The sequence below is a fragment of the Rhincodon typus genome, chromosome 8 (assembly GCF_021869965.1).
Source record: "Rhincodon typus isolate 14 chromosome 8, sRhiTyp1.1, whole genome shotgun sequence".
NCBI lineage: Eukaryota > Metazoa > Chordata > Chondrichthyes > Orectolobiformes > Rhincodontidae > Rhincodon > Rhincodon typus.
In genome coordinates, this window is record NC_063339.1 from 23,684,847 (window position 1) to 23,702,551 (window position 17,705).

At 42.3% G+C, this 17,705-nt stretch overlaps 1 protein-coding gene across 2 annotated transcripts in view; it reads right to left on the reverse strand.

Moving 5' to 3' along the window:
• Positions 1–17,705, reverse strand: part of LOC109934231 (unc-79 homolog, NALCN channel complex subunit) — a 199,097-nt gene that overhangs the window by 116,425 nt on the left and 64,967 nt on the right. For both annotated transcript variants that reach the window (XM_048599752.1, XM_048599751.1), the window contains exons 16-20: positions 14,470–14,593; positions 13,501–13,641; positions 7,083–7,304; positions 4,581–4,808; positions 3,353–3,503 (exon numbers count right to left, since the gene is read on the reverse strand). In XM_048599752.1, the coding sequence (XP_048455709.1) occupies positions 3,353–3,503; positions 4,581–4,808; positions 7,083–7,304; positions 13,501–13,641; positions 14,470–14,593 (866 nt within the window). The remainder of the gene's footprint in view (positions 1–3,352; positions 3,504–4,580; positions 4,809–7,082; positions 7,305–13,500; positions 13,642–14,469; positions 14,594–17,705) is intronic.

Sequence of the window (17,705 nt, forward strand, 5' to 3'; positions counted from 1 at the left end):
TAATGGAATTATCAGCTGTGTTTGCAGAGGGTAACCATTGTGTCCCAGCAGCCATCCTTATAATGGCATCTGGCCCAAGAAATGAAGGAGAAACATTGGTGTTCTCCAGGACATAGGCATCATGGCAGCTCCCAGTGTACATTATGCAGATTCTAAATGTGATGAACTAACAGAATGGAACCCTTTTTTAACTGTTGACAAAGTCTGCTGCATTTAATAAGATGCGTGTAAAGTTGATAATACCCAGCCACTAGGGGCAGCTGGCTGTGGGAGCTACGTATGGCCTGAGCTACGGCATTGCCATTTTCGGAGGAAAATGAGATGAAGTGATGTGATTTCGCACAAATTGAATTGATAAAAATCTCGACATATTTATAAGTTGAAAGCTACTGGATATTACACAGGTTCCCTAGTGGATCCTTGGAAACAGCCAGTTGCAAAAACAAATTTATCGCACGGTGGTTCAGTGGTTAGCACTGCTGCCTCACAGTGCCAGGGATCCAGGTTCGATTCCAGCCTTGGGTGACTGTCTGTGTGGAGTTTGCACGTTCTCCCTGTTTCTGCGTGGGTTTCTCCTGGGTGCTCCAATTTCCTCCCACAGTCCAAAGGTGTGCAGACTAGGTGGATTGGCTGTGCTAAATTGCCCATAGTGTCTAGGGTGGGAAATGCAAGGATAGGGTAGGGGGTGGGTCTGGGTGGGATGCTCTTCGGAGGGGTGATGTGGACTAGATGGGCCGAATGGCCTGCTTCTACACTGTAATGATTCTTATAAGATGTCACCTTGACAGCCAGTGGGATTAAAAAGGCCATCTATGTTCCTGCCAAGGTGCTTAGCCCATAGCCGTGTGGAGGTGCTGCATGTACCAATCAGCATGCCAACATACTGATTTCTGCACATAGAAGTCACTGCCGTGTCCCAACCTTAAGACGTCAGCACAATTGGAAGAGTATGGATCAAGCAGAGGGAAAACACAGACAGCCACACACCCCTTCAGGTTGCAGATTTTGCTCCAGCAGTTCAGACTATTCTGTGACAGTTTCTCAAGACAGCCTGAGGCTGTAGAAATACTGCACTTCGCTCATCTGGTGGAAATGGCATTAAGGACAATAGATTCTGGGTGTCCTACAATTCTGATTATCCTCAGGGTACTTCAACTGTTCAACAACCATTGGAGGTTGCTGCTAGTCCTGGGCTTGCTAGCAGATTTGTTCCTCCTCTATTCACAGTTCCAATAAACCTGTGTGGGGAATATCAGAAACAGACCAAGTTTTTTGTAATGTGAGTGGTCATGCTGTTGGTGACTTCCATCCAAGATAGAGGTCCAAAGGAACAAGCAGTGGAGCTGCCAAGTTACTGCTCTAACTTTCATGTCAGGAATTATCGCCATCTGTTTTCTATTTGACTGCAGAAGAACAGGATCCTCTAGAACAATGAGGAGAGAATAGATACTAATGGACCTTGATGTTCAAAGGCATTACCATCACCACATCTCCCACTATCAACATCCTGGGGATTACCATTGACTAGAAACTCAACTGGATTCGCAATATTGACAGAGTGTCTACAGAATCAGGTCAGAGGCTAGGAATCTTGCAGCGAATAACTCATCTCCTTACTCCTCATAGTTTGTCCACCATCTACAAGGCAGAAGTCAGGAGTGTGATGGAATATTCACCACTTGCCCAGATGAGTGCAGCTCCAACAACACTCCAGAAGTGTGACAACATCCAGGACAAAGCAGCCCACTCGACTGGCACCACATCCTCAAAGATCCACTCCACCCACCAATAACACTAGGAGCGCAAATGTGTACAATCCACAACATACACTGCAGAAATTTGCCAAAGATCCCGAGACTGCACCTTCCGAACCTATAACCACTTCCATCTAAAAGGACAAAAGCAGCAGATATATGGGAACACCAACCCCTGAAGGTTCCCCTGCAAGCCATTAACCATCCTGACTTGGAAATAAGTCGTCAATTCTTCACTGTCACTGGGTCTAAATTTGAATTCTCTCCTCAGTAAAATTGTGGGTCTACCTACAGCACACAGGCTGCAGCAGTGCAAGAAGGCAGTTCACTATCAGTTTCTCCAGAGCAACTAGGTACGGACAATCAGTAGTAGCTCAGCCAGCAATACCCACATTCTACAAATGAATTTAAAAAGTAGGCATGCAAATACATGCATTTAGGCCATGCCATTCACTAGCACTGTTCAAAACCTTGTTGCAGAATTTGAAATTTTTTCCTCGAATTGAGAATCTAATTTCTTCCAATTTTGCCATATTTTCCCAACTGACTCACCATTACCCACAACATTCAGAGCTGGGAAGATTCCATACTTGGTCTCTGGATAATTGCTACAAAGATAGCACACAAGGAATTCATAGTCAAGGTCATGGCTCCTTTGCCTCTTCCACATAGAGGAATGTATGGAAGTCAGGAATACAATGTAACATGCAACATGCATCTGAATGTAGCACAATACCACCCAGTTCAGATTAGTCCACTTAAATCAGGTCCCTTCCCCCTCCATCGTCAGAGGACTGCAGTTATAATATGTGCTAGCTATGGGACGAGCTGTGACAAATCAACAAATTTGCTTTGACAGCATCTCTATCCTTGTGACTTCTACCACAAAGAAGGACAAGACCAACACTCTTTTGGGAAGACTATCAGCTTCAAGTTGCCCTCTAAGTCACACACCATCTTCACTTGGTTAGAAGTTACTGACCAAATATTCTAGATTTTCAAACATCATTGCAAGCATATGATCAAAAGAAGGACCAAAGTGACCAATATTACTGGGGGTAAATTGATGCCACAGTCCTCCTGATCATCCACTGTAACTTCAGTGGAAGAGCCATGGAATGACAGTATTAAAAAACAGGTTAGAGAATTTTTTCAGAGTTCACCAAGTTACATCAAACAATTGGAAGAAATTCACCTCAGTTGTCATTACCTCTTAAAAACAGTTTCACTACAAGAGGTACAGATCCTTTTGATCAATAGCTATTATCCAAAATGTACTAACATTTTAATGCAGAATGTTATTTACTTTTCATTTGATTTACATGTTAGCATATAACAATAAGTTCTATAATTATGACAAGTCATTATTACTGATCAAGGTACAAAGTTAGATGTGAAATTTAATAAACCTTTGTATACAGATTTAGCAATTAAATTGATTTGTTTTTAAAAAAATCAACTCGCTCATGTCACATCACATCTAATGATGTCTCCAATAAATCATCTTTGAACTGTCACTGCTTCCACTATTGTCAATGAAAACTTGTAAGCAGCCAGTTTCAGCACATTTTGTAAAGATAACTATTAACATCACATACCAGGGTTTTCTTCACATCCGTTATTGATCAATTGATTTTCATTCTCTTTTGAATTATCGTCTCTTGAATTATCATCTTCTTCTCCTTCAAAACCTATAGTGAATTCAGGCCTAGAAAACAGCATACTGTCTTCAAAGCTGTCAGTGGGTTCCTAAAGGAGAACAAATACATGCTGATCCAGGATTTACATGAACTATCATTAGATAGAAGTCAGCAGCATGAGTTTCAGGTGGTGTCTGGAAATGAAGAAAGAAACAGGGCTTGTCTTAGATGATCCTGGGGGAGTTGGGAGTTTGGCAGAGGAGAATGAAGCCCAAATCTAAAATAGCTATCACAGATACACCCACATTTGCTCCCCTTTGAATTTAGAGAATTAAGATGGGGCTGTCTACAATCAGAATAGGAAGGAATAGCCATTTTGCCATAGACAAAGATTTACAGATTAACACTGTGCTTCAGCATTAGGAAAGTTTCACTTTTCTAAACCTACAGGAACACATTAAAAAGTAATTAATTAATGTCATCTCAAAAATATACTCAAAGGTTGAATTTTTAGGGGTGCTGCAGTCCTGCATTCCCCCACCCCTGGCCCCAGCTAAAGGTCAGAGGGGAACCTGCCCACAATCTGACAGTTGTCTTGCAGCAATTTAATAGTGGAAGTAGTGTTAAATGTTTTAACAAGAGACTTCTACCACTGTCTCAGGAGGATGCCCACCACTTCAAAGACTTGCAACCAATCCAATTGGCCAGCAGTTCTGTATTCCCACTAGCACGAAATGAGAAACTGTGGTCACTGCTGGCACTACAAGCAGACCCAGCTCACCAAGGAGCCCAGGTAAATTCGTGATTGAGGATCTCAGTGAGGAAGCTGAGAGGACTGGATTCAATATGTCAGGGGGATGAGCAATGATCCTAGGAAAGCGAGATAGGATGGTCCGCAGAACCTCAAAAGAAGGAAACCTCCTCCAGGCCCAGCACCAGCCCATGGTGCTAATTATTCAGCTTCCACGTGGGATAGGCCTCCAATAAGACTTAAGGTAGGTGGCATGTAACATGTCAGACAGGTCAGAGGTGAGTGACTGGGTGGAGGAAGACCAGCTGGTAGATTTTACATATCACCAACCTTCTTCCTCTAGTACTTTCAAATTTGTCAGCCGGGGAAGTGTAAAGTTCAGTCTCAAGAGCTAATATGCAAACCACATTTCACCCTGTACCATTCTCTCCTTACCACCAGTTTGATTTCCTCTTTAGGTGCCAATCGCTCCAGCAGCTCACATGCTAGTTGGTAGCACAAAATACTGGATTGACACAGGTTGCATTCAACTGCACTTTCATCTTTCTGGCAGGTATGCGATCCTCCCCATGGGGCTTGGAATACATTGTTTATGATGGAAATTATGTCCCTGGATAATCCATGGTCGAGACCCAGAACTATACCATCATCTTGCAATTCCATCTGTAGCATTGAGATAGAAATTTAAAGAAGATTTAATTACGCTAACACAGATTTGAATTGTATTTTCAATAAGAAATGATACAGTAACATAAGCTAATGGGAACATGCATAGGAAATTCAGCCTGTCAAACCTGCTCCACCAAATATGAAAACATGGCTGATCAAACACTTTTACTCACCCATCACCATAATACTGTACGCCCCAGTAATCACAAATCTATCAATCTCTACCTTAAAGATACTCAAGGGCTGAACTTTCACAGCCCTCTGTGATTGAAAATTCCAAAGGCCATGAATCTTTGAGTAAAACAATTCTGAAGAAGGGTCCAGACCCAAAACATCAGCTTTCCTGCTCCCCTGATGCTGCCTGGCCTGCTGTGTTCATCCAGTTCTACACCTTGTTATCTCCTTATCTCAGACTCTTTATGTTTAAATTGTGTCCCCTCACAATTGTGTCCACTTTTAGACGTGTCATCCAGGGGAAACATCTTACCTGCATCTAGCCTGTCTATCCCTTTCAGTACTTTGGAGGTTTGAATGAGATGGTGAGCAAATGAGTGTCCCTGGACAGCAGGTCATTGGGTGGGTTTGTTGTCAGAGACACCCCAAGAGTGAAGTGCTCGGGGAGGTGCAAGATGTAACTGCAGTGAGTAGGTGATTGTACAAGTGGGTGAGTCCTTGGGGATGAAGAGGTGGCATAGGAGAGTCAAGGCAGGGTGGGGTGTGTGAGACCCCAGCAGTGAAATAAGAACTTGCATTTGGACAACATTTGCTAAACAATCCAACAAGTGCCAGGAATTACACTAACAACTAGTGTAGGACTGTTGTCTTTTGGACTCTTAGTGGTGTACTTGAGCATACTGGAAGCCTGAGTCAGTGAGGTTTGTAGGCATCATTATTGGGAACCTTGTTGTTTGTGGTATTTATAAATGATTTAGGCCTGAATGTAGAAGGGTTGATCAATAAGTTCAGGAATGATACAAAAATTGATGGGGTGGTAAGTAGTGAGGAGGATAGCCTAAGATTACAGGAAGATATAAACAGATTTGTCAGGTGCGCTGATCAGTGTCAAATGAAATTCAGTAAGTGCGAGGTGGTGCATTTGGGTAAGATAAACAAAGCAAGCAAAGGCATGATGAATGATAGGACTCTGGGAAACACCGAGGATTAGATGTGAATATCCATCAGTCCCATAAGGTAGTGGGACAGGGTAGGTAAAGTGGTGAAGTTGACATATGGGACACTTGCCTTGAAGTATAGAGTTTTAAGGACAGGGTGGTTATGCTGGAACTGTATAAAACACTGTTTAGATCACAGCTATTATACAATATTATGTACAGTTCTGGATCCACATAATAGAAGGGATGTGATTGCATCGGAGAGGGTATTTGCCAGGGCACTGGCTTGCCTGGTCAGTTTGTGTTATAAAAAGTGGCATTCAATATACTGGAATAACAAGGTATAGAGCTGGATGAACACAGCAGGCCAAGCAGCATCAGAGGAGCAGGAAGGCTGACGTTTCGGGCCTAGACCCTTCCTCAGAAATTGGAGAGGTGGGGACACGATTGAGATGTATAAAATTATGAGGGGCTCATCCTATCTGCTTTCAGTTTTCTAACCAGCCTCCAAAGCGGGAATTTATCAGAGGAGTGCTGAATATCTAAGTACACAATGTCCATTGGCTCTCCTTTATCAAATTTGACAGTAACATCTTCAGAGAAACTCAACACTTTCGACAAGCACAATTTCCCATTTGCAAATTCATACTGACTATGCCTAATTAGATCATTATCAACCAGATAGCTATGTAACCAATCACTTATAGTAGATTCTAGCACTTTCTCTACTACTGATGTAAGGCTGACAGGCCTGCAGCCCTGTTTTCTCTCTCCCTTTCTTGTTACATTACCACCTTCACATCCGCAGAAATCATTCCAGAATCTGTAGACTATTTGAAGAAAATCACAAATGCATTAACTTTCCCTACAACTACCTACTTCAACCCTCTGAGATGAAGGCCATCAGGTGCTGGGGTTTCATCAACTCAACAGACCTGTTAACTTCTCCAGTACAATCTTCTTACTGATTCTAATTTCCTTGAACTTGTTTTCCCTGGCCACTTTGATCTCTATTTCTGGGAGATTTCTTCAATGGTGAAATTAAAATACTTGTCCCAAGAAGCTGTAACATATTCATCTTTAAATCGTGCACAGAATAACTTAACCTGAAATTTCACATGTGATATACCAGGAAAAGGAGCAACTAAATCATTACCTGTTTCAATATCAAATCAAACATCAGTATAAAGCAAGACAGGTTCATCTCATCATCATCAGAATCAAAGTCAATGGCTCTTCCTCCTGCAGATCCAAAATTCTTAAAACAACCACGGAATGGACTGCGCAATGGACTGCAGAATGGGCTACGAAAGGGGCTAGGAAATGGACTAAGAGTAACATGTTGGCCTCTGCGTCCAGGATCTGATACAACACTAACCTATGGAAAAACAGTGCATTCATTAGGACAACGGCTCGAAGAAAATAAAGATAAAGTCACTGTATAAAACATACAGTCAAGACCCACCATTCACACACTGACCTTTCCTGAATTTGCTTATCGTACTGCGCACCCACTTTGAGGCTAAGCTTCATTTATCTATGCCTTTAAAGAGAAAAACTGAAAAAAACTTCCTTCTGGACTATAAAGTGCAGGCTAAACAAGTGTCCTATGCTGTGCCTGCACAGTTTGTCAAGCCCGCTGTTTATAAAACTGACTGTTTAGAGGATTTTGAGGAACGTAACCAATGTAAATAGCAGGACTTCACTTTACATCGTGAGCGGAACCAAAATAAGAAACAGCCAGCTTAAGCAAATTTAAACGAGGCACATGCAGTTTAAACATTAATATTTCAATGCCATAAAATGTTTAATGACAACACACTACATGATTGGGGGCGGGGGGGAGGGGGGAGATGTGTTTGATGGTGGATCTCTTGGAAGGTGCAGAAATGGTGGAAAATGATCCATTGAATACGGAGGGTGAAAGAGTTCATTGAGTGGTGTATGACTGCTGGCCAAAGAAGTGAACACTGAGGCAAAGGCAACAAAAGGAGACATTATAATAGGGGTGTTACAGGGTAAAGCTGAATCTTTCTTTTCATTCATTTGTAGGATGTTTGTGTCACTGGGTGGGGCAGCATTCACTGTCTATCCCTTACACTTTGCTAAGAATAGATCATTCAACATCAGAGATCACAACACAGAAGTACAGAAACTAACAGTAGGAGAAGGCCATATGGCTCTGCAAACCTGATCATGGCTGATCCTCTCTCCCAATGCCATATTCCCATTTCTCTCCTTACTCCTTAGAACCTTAAATGGTTTGAGTCACAGGTTCTCTGGCTAGTACAGCCAGAGCCCAGCTGCACAAGGGCAACTAAAAAAGAAAGGGAGAGCAATTCTGATAGGAGACTCAAGAGTGATGGCTACATCAGGTGCTTCTGTGGTCGCAAACGTAACTCTTTGATAATGTGTTGCCTTCCTCGGGCCGGGAACAAAGATGTTGCTGAAAGGCAGTAGGGCATCGTGAAGGGGGAAGGTGAACAGTCAGAAATCACGATTCACTTTGGTACCAATGACAAAAGGAGAAAGAGGGATGAGGTTCTGTAACAGGAATTTAAGCAGTCAGGTAGCAGATTGAAAAGCAGAACCTCAATGGTTATAATCTCCAAATTACTCATAGTGCCACATGCTGGCAAGTATAACAGCAGACACATGCAGATGAACACGTGGCTGATGAACTGTGCAGGAGCGAGGGCTTCAGATTCCTGGATCACTGGGTCCATTTCTCAGAATGATGGCATTTGTGCAAGTCCAATGGGTTGAACATAAACATACTTGTAGAGGATTTGGGGGGAGGGGTTGGTTTGTGAGTGTCATTAGTGCCATTTAAACTCATTTGGCAGGGGTATGGGTTTTGGAATAGGAAATGATGCACAAACAAGTACAGAAGAAAGACGAAGCCAGCCAGAAAGACAGACCGAATACAGTCATGTTAAAATACAAGGGAGAATAGCCAGGCAGGATAGCATTTAAAACTCATCTCAATCCACATGGACAAGGAGAACCACGACTTCGACTGGGACAACACCAAGATCCTGGGACAGGCTAGGCAGAGACAAGCACGAGAATTCCTGGAAGCATGGCACTCCACGAAGCAGGGTATTAATAAACACAGTGAAATCGACCCCATATACATTCCACTATGGAGGAAACCCGGAAGTGAGGCAATCCATCGCAACGGATCCCAGAGTTTAAAAGGCAGGCGGGAAAACACACTGACGCTTCATCAGAGGCTGCACTGAGGATGTTACCAAGCACGGTAACAAAACGTCTGCGGAACAACAAACCAGCTCGGCGAGCCAACCAACCTCAACAGGATAGCATTTATTTTAATGCATAGAGTTCGCAAGAAAGGCAGATGAATTCAAGATATTGATTAACACATGGAGATAGGACATCATTGCTATCATGGAGACATGGGTGAGGGACGGGCAGGACTGGTAGCTTATTATTAGGGGTCATACGATCTTCAGATGAGACAGGGAAGGGTGTAAACAGGAGCTGGTACTGCAATATTGACAAGTACTGAAATAAGAAAGGATGGTACTTTAGAAGGTTCCTCAAATTCCCCTACAGGGAGAAGCAAAAAACCAAAAAAAAAGGGGCAGTCACATTGCTAGAAGTATAATATCGATCCCCAAACTATCAAGGAGAGGTAATAGGACAAATATGTCAGCAAATCTCAGACAGCCATAAAAATAATAGCAGAGTATTTCAACTTCCCCAATATTAACTGGGATAGACGGTATGAAAGGCTTAGAGGTGCAGAACTTTTAAAATGTATCCAAGAGAATTTTTTTAAGCCAATTTGTAGAAAGTCCGACAAGAGAGGGGCTAGAACGGGACTTAATTTTAGGGAACGAAGCCAGACAAGTGGTACAAGCAGTACAAGTGTCACTGGGGAGCATTTCAGTGATACTGGCTGTAACTAAATAAGATAGTAAAGATTCTGAATTAGGGGAAGGCCAGTATGATGAAACAGAACATGACCAAAGTGTCTGGGAGCAGCTACTTGTAGGGAAGTCTACATCAGAACAATGGGAGTCATTCACAAAATAACTAATGAAAATGCAGGACCAACATGTTCCCATAACGATGAAGGGTGGAACAAACAACTCCAGAGAATACTGTATGTCCAACCTAGATAAGGTTAAAAAAAAAAGCTTTTGGCAGATACTGAGGTCTCAAAATAGTACAGTATATATTATATATATGTGTGTGTTTAGGAGAATAGGAAGTGCAAGGGGTAACTTCAAAAACTTTAGAAGAATGAAGAGGGAGCATGAAAGACACTGACTGGTAAAAGGCATGTTATTATTATGGTAGAGGTAAGAGGACAACTGTGGAAAGAGCGGAGCCCATTAGGAACCACAGTAGCAATTCGTGCCTGGAGCTAGAAGAGGTCAGAAGTCACTTGACACCAGGTTTAGTCCAACAGGTTTATTTGAGGTCACAAGCTTTCGGACTGCTGCTCCTTCGTCAGGTGAAGTGGAGCTAGAAGACGCAGATGAGGTTTCAAACGTGTTCTGTGTATCTGTGCTCACTATAGAGAGAATGATTTGGGTACAGAAATCAGGAGGGGTCCCGCAATATAGTTGAACAAATCGGCACTGAGAAGTGGGGGATATTAGCAGTTTTGGCAGACTTGGAAGTGAAAAAATCCCCAGGCCCAGATGCAATGTATCCTAAGGTGCTATGGGAGGCAAGGGAAGAGATTGCAGGGGCTCTATCATTGATGTTCAAATACTGACCAGCTACAGAAGATATGCCAAAGGACTGGAGGGCAGCTAATGTGATACCATCATTCAAAAAGGATGGTAGAGACAATCCAGGAGACTACAGGCCATTGAATCTAACATCAGTGGTACAGAAACTAGTAGAAAAAATTTTGATGGTGAGAATTAATCTCCACTTGGAGGGGCAAGGAATAATCAAGGATACTCAGTATGGCATTGTCAGGTAACAGCAGGTCCAATAAATTTGACTGAATTTTTCGAGGAAGTGACTAGGTGTGGAGATGAGGGCAGTGTGGTTGATTTGGTCTGTATAGACTTTGACAAGGCTTTTGTCACAAGTCTTACACATGACAGAAACATGGAAACATAGATGATAGGAGGAGCAGGAGGCCATTCAGCCCTTCGAGCCTGCTCCACCATTCTTCACAAAACATGGCTGATCGTCCAACTCAATAGTCTAATGCTTTTTCTCCCCATAACCTTCGATCCCATTCACCCCAAGTGCTATATCTATGTCTAACCTCTTGAATACATTCAATGTTTTGGCATCAACTACTTCCTGTGGAAATGAATTCCACAGGCTCACCACTCTTTGCGTGAAGAAATGTCTCCTCATCTCCATCCTAAATGATCTACCCCGAATCCCCAGTCTGTGACCCCTGGTTCTGGACACACCCACAATTGGGAACATCCTCCCTGCACCTACCCTATCTAGTCCTGCTAGAATTTTATAGGTCTCTATGAGATTCCCCCCCCTCATTCATCTGAACTCTAGTGAAAACAATCCCAACCTAGTCAATCTCTCCTCATACATCAGGCCCGCCATCCCCGGAATCAGCCTGGTAAACCTTCGCTGCACTCCCTCGAGAGCAAGAAAAGGAGCCTAAAACTGCACGCAATATTCCAGGTGTGATCTCAGGCCCTATGTAACTGCAACAACACATCCCTGTTCCTGTACTCAAAGCCTCTCGCAATGAAGGCCAACATACCATTTTCCTTCTTTACCACCTGCTGCACCTGCATGCTTACCTTCAGCGACATCCAGGTCCCACTGCACACTCCCCTCTCCCAATTTACAGCCATTCAGGTAGTAATCTGCCTTCTTGTTTTTGCTTCCGAAGTGAATTATCCAAATTACATCTATCCAAATTATACTGCATCTGCCACTGATTTGCCCACTCACCCAACCTGTCAAGATCATGCTAAAGGATATCTGCATCCTCGTCACAGTTCACCCTCCCACTCAACTTGGTATCATCTGCAAACTTGGAGATATTACATTTTGTTCCCTCATCCAAATCATTAATACATGTTGTAAATAGCTGGGGTCCCAGCACCGATCCCTGTGGCACCCCACTAGTTACTGTCTGCCAATTTGAAAAGGGCCCATTAATTGCTATTCTTTGTTTCCTCTCTGCCAATCAGTTTCCTATCCATCTCAATGCACTTCCCCCAATCCCATGCGCTTTAATCTTGCGCATTGATCTCTTATGTGGGACTTCATCAAATGCTTTCTCTAAGTCCAAATATACTACATCAACTGGCTCCCCCTTGTCAACTCTACTAGTCAAGAGATACTGGTCAAGAATATAAAAGCCCATGGGATCAAATGGCAGGAGGCAGAGTCTGATGGTTGAAGGTTGTCTTTATGATTGGAAGCCTGTGTCGAACGGCACCAGTGGATAAGGTGTTTAAAATGGCATATGGGATACTTAATATTATTAATCAAGGCATTCAATACAAACAGCAGGGAGGATATAATGGAACTGTATAAAACATTAGTTATACCATCCCTGGAGTACTGCGTACAATTCTGGTCACCACATTTTAGAAAGTACGTGATTTAACAAGAGAGGGTACAGAAGAGATTCACTAGGATGTTGCTGGGCCTCAAACAATTCATCTATAAAGCCACTACAGTCCTACTCTCACATTTTAGCGAAACAGAGATGACTGGTGTAACTTTAACCTAACGATGCCACATCTCAGAGGAGTTTGAGAAGGAGAATCCTTCATGAAAACCTTGGCCAGTGCAAGAATTGAACCCATGTGGCTGGTATCACCCTGCAATACAAACCTGCTGTCCAACCACCTGAGCGAACCAACTCCCAAGTCAGCTACGAAGAGAGACTAGATATGCTGAGGCTGTTTTTATTCGAGCAGAGAAAGCTGACACAGAACCTGATTGAGATGTAAAAAATTGTGGGGGACACCTACGGGATAGGAAAAAATCTTCTTCCCTTAGCTAAGGGATCAATAACCAGGGTGCATAGATTTAAAATAACAGGCAAGAGGTGTGAACAAGATTTGAGGAAAACGCTTTTCACGCAGAGCAGGGGATATCTGGAACTCGCTGCATGAAAGGGTAATTGAGGCAAGAACACTTAAAACATTTAAGGCATTATTTAGATGAACACTTGAAATGCCAAAGCATCCAAGTCTTGAGACCAAATGCTGGAAATTGGAGTTAATGCAGATAGGTGCTTGATGACCAGCACGCATACAATGTATGGAAAGGCCTATTTCCCTGCTGCAAAATTCTATGTCTAAAATAGTTCTAGATGGTTTCAGGCACTATCAATTAAGGATCTATATTAACAAAACACCAACTTTTAAGCATTAAGATTTAGCTCAACTGGCAGGAATGACGGTGGCAAAATTGAAGTTAAATTTAAATATATGCAGAAAATTTAATCTGATTTAATAAGGGCGCGTAAAAATTGCCTGAGTCAGCTTAGCCCAGCACAACTGTCTCAATTAATAAAATTAAAAGCATAGAACAGAATGATTGATAATACTGTCCAGTCAATGGAAGCAGGCACAAATAAAAGTTACCCGTCGAGCAGTTAGATTTCCTGGCTGGTCATTGGCTCTTGCTTTTCTTTGGTTCGCCAATTCCTTGACTGAGTTCACTCCATCAGAAAACATACTGATCAATAGCTGGAGAGGGACGATTATATCTAGTTCTGATAAAACCTAATCAAAAAGGATCGACCGAAACTGCATTTGTTAGACAGCAGGACACTGAAACCAGGAACGTGTGCAAACACAACTTAATCATTTGCTATTTGAAACTTTTAAATTTAACAAGCTTCTGAATTTTCAAACAGTTAGTTAAATTGTTGCATGTTTGCTACTTACAGTTGGATCTTCAAACAGTGGGTATTTAACCATTAATAGTAATACAAAAGAAACATACATACACATATATACAATATTTAAAGTCACACTGCGATTGCACAACAGTTGACTCTTTGTACATAGATTTATTTCTTCGCATATTGTGGTGGCAAGCCCTTTGAACTTTAAGATTATGCACCTGTATTAAACTCATCCAATAACTACTGGGCACTAATTAGCAAATCTACTTGATCTACAGAGTAACACTTTCAGGAGTACCATAATCCCCAGTAGTAACAATCAAATAATTATGATGCTTTTTAATTAATGTTAGATTTAAACAAAAATGTGCAATTTGTATTGTACATATTATTCATGCATTTGGTTTGCAAAAATGCTAAGCAGCTGAAATTTGAACCCAGAGCTACCATAGAGTCTTATTTGACTTCAGAACAGACCTCGCTTCTGGATTTATGCCACATCTTTACAAAGGCAATACAATTTTATGCAGTAAATACATGACAACAATCAACAGTCAATGCTGGAACTGAAATAGGTTTAATAGCAGAAACATGGAACTTGAACAATTTATATCACAGACACTATTCAAGTGTAACTGAACTGTAGATGAGAATTAATACAAAGTTTTCAAATTAAAACTCATCGATAAGGATATTTACTTACATGAAGCCAAAGTAAAGCTTGTTCCTGTACTGAAGCAGGGTAGCCAGTAAATCTACAGCTAATAAAACCAAACATCTCTTCCAAGGAAAAGGGCAATGGGCAAAGTTCAATATCAAACATTTTGCTGAAATAAATCAATGTTAACATTAGCTTCCAATCAGAACCCTGACAGAATTACAAATAAAATGAAGCTCAGCAATAGAATAGTAGAGTATTACTGCATATCTCATCTTTTTTTCAATTTTACGCATATTAAATAATAAGCACCTGTAGTTAAATAAAGTAATTTAATTATAAAGTACTTGCCCCATCAAGCTTTCCCCAAGGGTGAAATTTTATTACTTCCCACAACTCTTATAAACTAACAATGTTCCAAGCTCACGCTCAGAAGACGTTGTCATTGCTAAGCAAATATATTTACCTGGCAGGCAGGAGACTGAGAACACTATTATTCCCAGATGTTGTTTGGAAGCCACAATGCATTTCCTAACCTAGTATAAAATAAGTTATATTCTTGTTTGCTATAGACAGAGAAAAGCTCACCCAGTATCATTTGTGGAGAATTAGACTACAGCACAAGTTTCTTTTTAAGTGTATAAGCCTACTAATTTAGGATCCCAAGGGAAGAAATCCCAACCCTCAAGCACTTCAGACAAGTTACCACCAGTAATCAACCCACCAGGGACTTGGAATTGCCCACAGGTAAGTGAGGGTGGTAAGAGGAGAAACAATTGTTGGCTGGGGAGTGACAGGGTCAGAGCCCCCATCTCCATCCCTGCCTTCTTAATGCCAGATCCCTCAATCATGCACTGGTTGCCTTTGAATAATGGACCGAAATCCCAACTCATCTCCGAAGCCTGGAAATAAGTCTGCCAATTTCTTTCTGGGGTCCACAACAGCAGGATGAGACTCGAATTGGTCATTAATTGATCACTTAAGAGCATCAATTAGCATCTGAGCATTTTGGCTTACATTTAGTAAGTATTCATTGGTTGTAAAGGGTTTTGGTGTATTAGAGCATAGAACATAGAACAGTACAGTACAGGCCCTTCGGCCCACGATGTTGTGCCGAACTTTTACCTGAAACCTAAGGTCTATCTAACCTCCACCGCTACCTTATACTATTATCCACATGCCTATCTAATAGCTGCTTAAATGCCCCTAATGAGGCCAACTCCACTACCGTCTCTGGCAATGCATTCCACGGCCCTACCACTCTCTGAGTAAAGAACCTACCTCTGACGTCTCCCCGATATCTACCTCCTTTCACTTTATAACTATGTCCCCTCGTAAAAGCTACCTCCACCCTAGGAAAAAGTCTCTGGCTGTCTACTCTATCTATACCTCTGATCATTTTGTACACCTCTATCAAGTCACCTCTCATCCTTCGTCGTTCTACGGAGAAAAGCCCTAGCTCCCTCAATCTTTCCTCGTAAGACCTTCCCTCCATTCCAGGCAACATCCTGGTAAATCTTCTCTGCACCTTTTCCAACGCTTCCACATCTTTCCTGTAATGAGGTGACCAGAACTGGACACAATACTCCAGATGTGGCCGAACCAGGCTTTTGTATAGCTGGAGCATAACTTCATGGCTCTTGAACTCAATCTCTCTATTAATGAAAGCTAACACACCATACCCCTTCTTAACAACTCTATCCACCTGGGTGGCAGCTTTCAGGGAACTGTGGACATGAACCCCAAGATCCCTCTGCTCCTCCACATTGCCAAGAATCTTTCCATTAACCCTGTATTTTCCTTTCAAGTTTGTCCTTCCAAAATGAATCACCTCACACTCTTCAGGGTTAAACTCCATCTGTCACTTCTCAGCCCAGCTCTGCATCCTATCAATGTCCCTTTGTAACCTAGAACAGCCCTCCACACTATCCACAACTCGACCCACCTTCGTATCATCTGCGAACTTACTAATCCACCCTTCCACTCCTATATCCAAATCATTTACAAAAATCACAAATAGAAGAGGACCCAGAACAGAACGTTGTGGTACACCACTCGTAACTGAGCACCATGTTGAATATTTTCCATCCACTACCACCCTTTGTCTTCGAAGGGTCAGCCAATTCTGAATCCAATCTGCCACATTTCCCCCTATCCCATGCCTCCTTACTTTCTGCATGAGCCTACCATGGGGAATCTTATCAAACGCCTTACTTAAATCCATGAATACCACATCCACTGCTCCACCTTCATCCACGTGTTTGGTCACCTCTTCAAAGAATTCAATAAGGTTTGTGAGGCATGATCTACCCCTCACAAATCCATGCTGACTATCACGAATCAAACTGTGCCCTTCCAAGTGATCACAAATCCTGTCTCTCAGAGCCCTTTCCAATAATTTGCCCACCATTGACGTAAGACTAACTTGGTCTGTAATTTCTGGGGTTATCCCTGTTCTTTTTTTTGAACAAGGGAATGACATTTGCCTCTATGCAATCTGCCGGCACTATAGCCGTGAACAGTGAGGATGAAAAGATCATCACCAAAGGCCCTGCGATCTCGTCCCTCGCTTCCTATAGAATCCTTGGACAAATCCCATCAAGCTCGGGGGACTTATCTATCTTCAACTTCCTCAGAATTCCTAGCACATCTTCTTTACTAACATCAACCTCCTCTAGCCTACCTGCCTGTTTCACAACGTCCTCCTCTACAACTAGGTCCCTCTCAGTTGTGAATACTGAAGAAAAGTACTCATTAAGGACCTCTCCTATCTCTTTAAGCTCTGTGCACAAATTCCCTTTACAATCCTTGATCGGCCCTACCCTTTCTCTGGTCATTCTCTTGTTCTGCACATCCGTGTAAAAAGCCTTCGAGTTTTCTTTGATCCTATTCGCGAAGGTTTTCTCATGTCCCCTTATAGCTCTCCTAAGCCCTTTCTTCAGCTCCTTCCTGGCTAACTTGTATCCCTCTAGAGCCTTTTCCATTCCTCTTTTCCTAAACCTTACATAAGCCTCCTTCTTCCTCTTAACCAGTCATTCGACCTCTCTCGAGAACCATGGCTCCCTCACTCGACCGCATCTTCTCTGCCTGCTAGGGACAAACATATCGAGCACATGCAGTATGCATTCCTTAAACAATCTCCACATTTCTGTGGTGCTCTTCCTTGACAGCATCTGTTCCCAATTTATGTTACCCAGTTCTTGCCTAACTGAATTGTAATTACCCTTCCCCCAATTATAAACTTTACCCTGCCGTATGTACCTATCCTTATCCATGACTAT